Source organism: Sceloporus occidentalis, unplaced genomic scaffold (assembly GCF_023333645.1).
Source record: "Sceloporus occidentalis isolate IW3139 unplaced genomic scaffold, rSceOcc1.0.p SCAF_4, whole genome shotgun sequence".
NCBI classification, from domain to species: domain Eukaryota; kingdom Metazoa; phylum Chordata; class Lepidosauria; order Squamata; family Phrynosomatidae; genus Sceloporus; species Sceloporus occidentalis.
In genome coordinates this window covers 176,156,774-176,162,579 of record NW_028316984.1, presented here as the reverse complement: position 1 = coordinate 176,162,579, position 5,806 = coordinate 176,156,774, and the positions used below count along the sequence as shown (strand labels likewise).

Below are 5,806 nucleotides of genomic sequence, written 5' to 3'. Positions count from 1 at the left end.
CCAGAGGAAGAGGAAAGGACTGTACCACTCTGTTCATAAAAGGGGGGGGGCAAATCCTTCAGGAAAAGGCATATTCATTCCAGCACCCTCTTAAAGGTTCTCCCGTGTTTAAAAGAGCCTCTTAAATATATCCCCCGTTGTATGGAGCGAGGGTCTCTGGGAAAGAAACGTCTCCGCCCCCCCCGCTCTAGTCAATGGACTCTTCCGCCTGCAGCTCCCTTGGGATCTTCTTGGGGAGGTCTGCTCTGCTGCTGCTGCTGCTGCTGCCGCCAGAGAAACCCTCGTTTGGGGCGAAGGCCTGGAGGAGAGGTAACGCTGCCTGCTGTGAAATGGGGCTCTGAGGGAGGGTTGCCCTCGGCGAGGGACTAGCACAGCCAGCCTTCTGGGTTGGGAGGCCTGGGGTAAGGCTAGCCTTCCAATCTCGTGGCTGTTGCCGTGTGCCTCCGAGTCCTGGCTTATGGCGACCCTGCCATGGGGCTTTCCTGGCCATCTTCTTCAGGGGAGGCTGAGAGAGTGTGGCTTTGGCTGTGTGTTCCTGCATGGCAGGATGGGGTTGGACTGGAGAAATAAATAAGACAAACCATTGCCCATTTGCTCATATGTAGGTTGGCCCTGTTTGCCCCGCTGGCTAAATGTGGAGCATTCTGATAAATGATCTGGTTTGACACCACATTAACTGCCATGGCTCTATGCTCTGGGGTTCTGGGAATTGTGGCTTCTTGTGGCGCCAGAGCTGTCTGACAATGAAGGCGAAATACCCCACCAAACTACAGTTCCCAGCATTCCATGGCATTGAGCAATGACAGAGTGGTGTCAAAGTGGATTATTTCTGCAGTCTAGATGCAGCCTTAGAGACAGAACTAGTAGGCAATACAAGCAACATCAAAAGAGGACTCTTGCCTTTAATCCCTGCTTGAGACTTTCTCTTTGCTGTCTGACAACATCCAGGGGTAGCCATATAGCAAATCCAACCCAAAATCCACCAAACAGTGATAGCTTTATTGGCCATCCAAAATGCAGAGTTTGTAAGCTTTTGAAGTCTAAAATATTCAATCCCCCCCCCCCCTTCTGTATGGTTTTCAACACCTTTCCTGATGAAGAAGCCAGTAGAGCTTTGAAAGCTTGCAACATGTATATTGTGCATTTCAGTTGGCCAATAAAGGTATCAGTGTTTGGTGGATTTTTGTTTGCTGTCTGGCCAGTCACTCTGTGGAAAAGAATATCAGACCAGATAGCCTACATTTCTTTTTCAGATATGCCAAAAGAATACTGAAAGGACTATACCACTGCCACAGTCATCCTCTTGACCAGTAGTTCCCAAACTTTGGTCTTCCAGATGTTTTGGACTTCAGCTCCCAGAAGCCCCAGCCACCTTGGCCATCTGTCAGGAATTCTGGGAGCTGAAGTCCAAAACATCTGGAGGACCAACGTTTTGACTATAAAGAAAACCTAAATATCCAATAATAATAGTTACCCATCTTCAGGGCAGTCCTGAATTTATTTGTACCCATTTACAAATAATGTTTCTTGTCCAAAGAATGGATAACCTTGGATTTTCTGGGGATGTTCCTGAGTTAATTACAGTGGGACCTTGGTATCCAGGGGGGTCCATTCCTGACCTCCTCCCCACAGATATCAAAATCCACAGATGCTCAAGCCCATGTTGTCCCCAGTGGTGACGCATGCACACAGTCACGCCACTATTAGTGACAACAGGACTTCAGGTGCATGTTGTCATGTCCCTGGGCACAACAGGGGCTGTCCCTAATGGCAGTGTGACTACATGCACGCGCCGTCATTGGGGACAATGCAGACTTGCCATCCACAGATACCAAGGTTCCACTGTATAAATATCCATTTAAGGTAGGTACATACAATAACTTCTTCTGTTTGCAGTATAAGCCTACCCTTAACAGAAGCCGCTGTACATTGTGGCTGGAATTAACTTGGAGACTTATGTCATTGTAAATTGACTTATTTCTGCAGGAAATAGAAGCAATAAGGGTAGCAAGCGGAGTGACTGATGCTCAGCAGGGCCTGATGTGCCTCAGGATCCCAGCTAGGGAGGGCTGATATACATCAGTCGAGCCCAGTGTGCATTGAGACACTCTTGCTGGTGACCCACTGCACGTCTTTGCAGTTCTTCCTTACCACTTCTGCTAATTTGTGTAAAGTGGCAACATAGAATTCTAGCCTCTTATGGTAACTTGCAGGTTACATTTTAAAATGTTTTCCACATAACGAGGAATTATATGTAGGAATGTTGCTACATGTGAAATGGTTTACATAGTCTGAGCCTCAGCGCTGAAATTTTCTCAGAAGGAAATCCCATTGATTCAGTGGAACTTGCTTCTTATTAATCATGCTTAAGGTAATCATAGAAGTAGGAAAGGTACAGAAAAGAGCAACCCAAATGACATTCTTTCCTATGAAAAGTATTTGGGAAATCTTAATTTAGGGGGAAACACAAATTTTTCCCATACTCATAATAATAAACTTGGGATCGTCTGTTCAAATTGATCCATTAAACCATTAGTAAGTGTTTCTGCCTAACAACTTTTCTGCTAATATGTGATTTACATGTTTTGAGCATATATAAATGTTTTGCTGAATAGAGTATTTTCGGTTCTCTTTCCTTTTAGTAACTATGGTGAATATTATCCAGATTGTGCGAGATCACTGGGCTGCGACTTTGGTTCCCATAGCATTTGTGGTGGGATGTTACTTTGACAGGAGGAATGATGAGAAACTGGCACTCTACAGAAACAAGAGCAAATTATTTCAAAGGTTAGTTACTGAGAAGGGAATCCCTCTGAGAGACATAATATTAATATTGTATTAAAATTTCAAAACCTGATGCTTTCTACAATATATTTGTGGAATGTTTGTGGATAAACACAGCTGCTAATTCATTTTTACTGCTGTGATCCATGTCCTCCTACCCACAGATTATTTATTTCAATGTGTTACATTGAGGGCTGATGCTGAAGAAGATTTGGAAGCACCTGTTAAAAGCATGTCAAATATGGCTCCCAGAATCTTGGCTGGAGAAGTCTCATTCATCCAAATTATGCCAGTTGTAAAGTTTCACCAGTTACATTGAATAATAGAATTGTAGAGTTGGAAGAAATCTGAAGGGTCATCCACTCCAGCCCCTTGCCATGCAGGAATAGAATCCAACTCATCATTAGGAGGAACTTAATGACAGTAAGGGCTGTTAGACAGTAGAACACACTCCCTCGGAGAGTGGTGGAATCTCCCTCCTTGGAGGCCTTTAAACAGAGGCTGGATAGCCATCTGCTGAGGGTTCTTTGATTGTGATTTCCTGCATGGCAGGGAGTTGGACTGGATGGCCCTTGTGGTCTCTTCCAACTCTATGATTCTATGTTTTGTCTATGTTTTGAGTAAAAAAGTAAGTTACAAACATGACTTTATTTTTTAAATTAAGGTTTCATTTTTATTAATTTGAATCTTGTTGGAGAAAGTGTAGATGTGAACTCTTCTTCAGATCTGTTACAGAATAGCTAATTACTTACCCGAGCATACTTTTAAATGTAAAAGGTTTTTTTCTGGAAGAAGACATTCCTAATTTGGGCATCCTCTTATTTTCACAGGGAATTGAAACCTGGAGAAGAAGTCACATGGAAATAATGTGTCAAATGAGAAATACTTCAATACAATTAAATTCACCTGTTTAAGAAGTGTATGATTGTGTCATCAAGTGAAACAAAAATCTTTAGTCAAACACCTTTCTCCAGACCCATCTCTGTTAAATTCATGACTTTAGTAGAAGCTTGGGAAGCTGCTTTTAATAAGAAAAACATAACTTTCACTCCAGTTATGGATGAGTTCAGTATGTCATTACATTATCAATCAAGGAATTACAGACCCAATCAAGAAGCCACAGCTCAAATCTGGAAGACCGGAACAGGGATAGTGATGAGAGGGTGACTTGGAGGTTTCTCATTCATAGGGTTACCCTAAGTTGACGAGACAACAATCACCAACAATAATCTGTGATGTTCAATATATTTTTGTAACCTACTAATTTCTCTGGCATTTGACATTCTTAGTCATAACACAGTATATAGCACCAGTATTTTCATTGCTACTCCAAAATTGACTGTAGTATTAATTGATTTCACTTTATACTCACTAAGGCCTGGATAAAAGAAAGACACTTCAGCTCTAGTTTTGTCAGAGGCTTTTTATTTATTTATTTATAGTATTTATACCCCGCTCTTCAGCCAAAAGGAGAGAGGCTTACATTTTTTTAAAATTAGTCATTTTCCTGCGCTCAGGCTTACAATCTAAAAAGACAAGACACAAAAGGAGAAGGGAATGGTAATGGGGAAGGGGGGAAAGTCCAGCAGATCTTCTCTTCCTCTGATGTCTGGACCACGGCAGATGGACTGGAGGGAGGGCCCTTCTTTTTCAGGCAAGGCCTGGAGTTGGCCTGCCTATCTCTCCCTCTGGATGATGGCTTAATCCTGCTCAGATTTCTGTCTATTGACCTTAGTTTCTCCCAGAATCTAGAATGTGCATGACCTATTGCAAGAGTGAGGAAACTACACTCTAAAAGCTTTTTTTTTTTTTTTGCAACACTGCATCCATCTCTAAATTTGGGGGGCAAAAATCACCCCACTTGTTAAATTGCCATTCCTGAAGACCTTCAGGAGTGAAAATGGATAGCAATGCACCCCCAGCAAAATATAAAATCTTAAAATTGGCCCTGAAAACTAATTAACTTCTAGTTCCTATGTACATTTATTTTCTGCTGATTGGGACAGGACAGCCTGCCACAAGGTAAAAACTGACTTCTTCAGTTGTCTTCCCTGGCCCACTGCATGGGGTTATTCTAGAGGAAACAGTACCAAGACTGTTCTTTTCCCCTTTTTTAAAAAAAAATCAAAACCTGCTATAAAAACAAGCATTAAAGTGTGAGTTCCAATCCTTCCTTAGCACATCATCTTGATTTATAGTTTTAAATGTTTCATTTTTACTTGCAGTTTACTGATAGTGTTAAATTTGTTATTCCTTTCCCTCTAGTGCTGGTGATGCCTTCAGGAAACCAAACTCTGGAGTTTCTGATGGCCTGGCATTTGGTAGAGGGTGGTAAGGCAAAAGTGGCTAAAACCAAATATAAATACAAAAGCAGAAAAGGTTAGAGGTTCCCTTCCACTTGTTTCATATTTCACAGGCATATACGAAACAGATACAACTTTCTCCCACTCGCATACCTTGGTATTGACTGCCTGTTAAATTTCTGACCATCAATACAGGCCTTCAAGGAAAAGGAGAGTTGTCTAGATAATCTCCAGTAGTAGCTGAAGCACATTTTACTCCACTTTCAGAAATCCATTGTACAAAGCAAGAGATCCCATTCTGGCAGGACAGATAACAAACGGCATATTGGGTTGCAAACCTGTAAAGGCATCCTGCATTTTTCATTGATATGATCTTTTGACCCTTTAAAGTTCTGCCTGAAACCCATTCAAAGCCGGATTCCTTCTTTCAACCTTTATCACTTACACTTAGGTGCATTATGAATATTACAGTATAAGCACAAATAGAAGTATGCACATGATAAAAGCACCATGAATGACTTCTATATTCAGGCTGGGGGGAAAATATGGCACTTTGAACCATGCTTCTATGACCATGTGCTTGGTTTGTATTTTTCTCAGCACCATCTTTTCATTCAGTCTGAGTACAGTGCATTGTGTCATTGTATGCTTATAATACAGTACAGGTATTAAGGGGAAGGCAATGAAAAACCTGAACCAATCTTGCCAAGAAAAAAACC

The 5,806-nt window shown here is 41.7% G+C and overlaps 1 protein-coding gene across 1 annotated transcript; it reads left to right on the top strand.

The window, feature by feature from the left end:
• Positions 1–58: 58 nt before the first annotated feature.
• On the top strand, positions 59–4,191 carry NDUFB1 (NADH:ubiquinone oxidoreductase subunit B1). The gene is made up of 3 exons (XM_089522415.1): positions 59–309; positions 2,643–2,787; positions 3,615–4,191. Exons 1-3 carry the CDS (start codon positions 195–197, stop codon positions 3,649–3,651), a joined length of 297 nt encoding a protein of 98 aa, XP_089378541.1. The 5' UTR covers positions 59–194; the 3' UTR covers positions 3,652–4,191.
• The last annotated feature ends 1,615 nt before the right edge of the window (positions 4,192–5,806 follow it).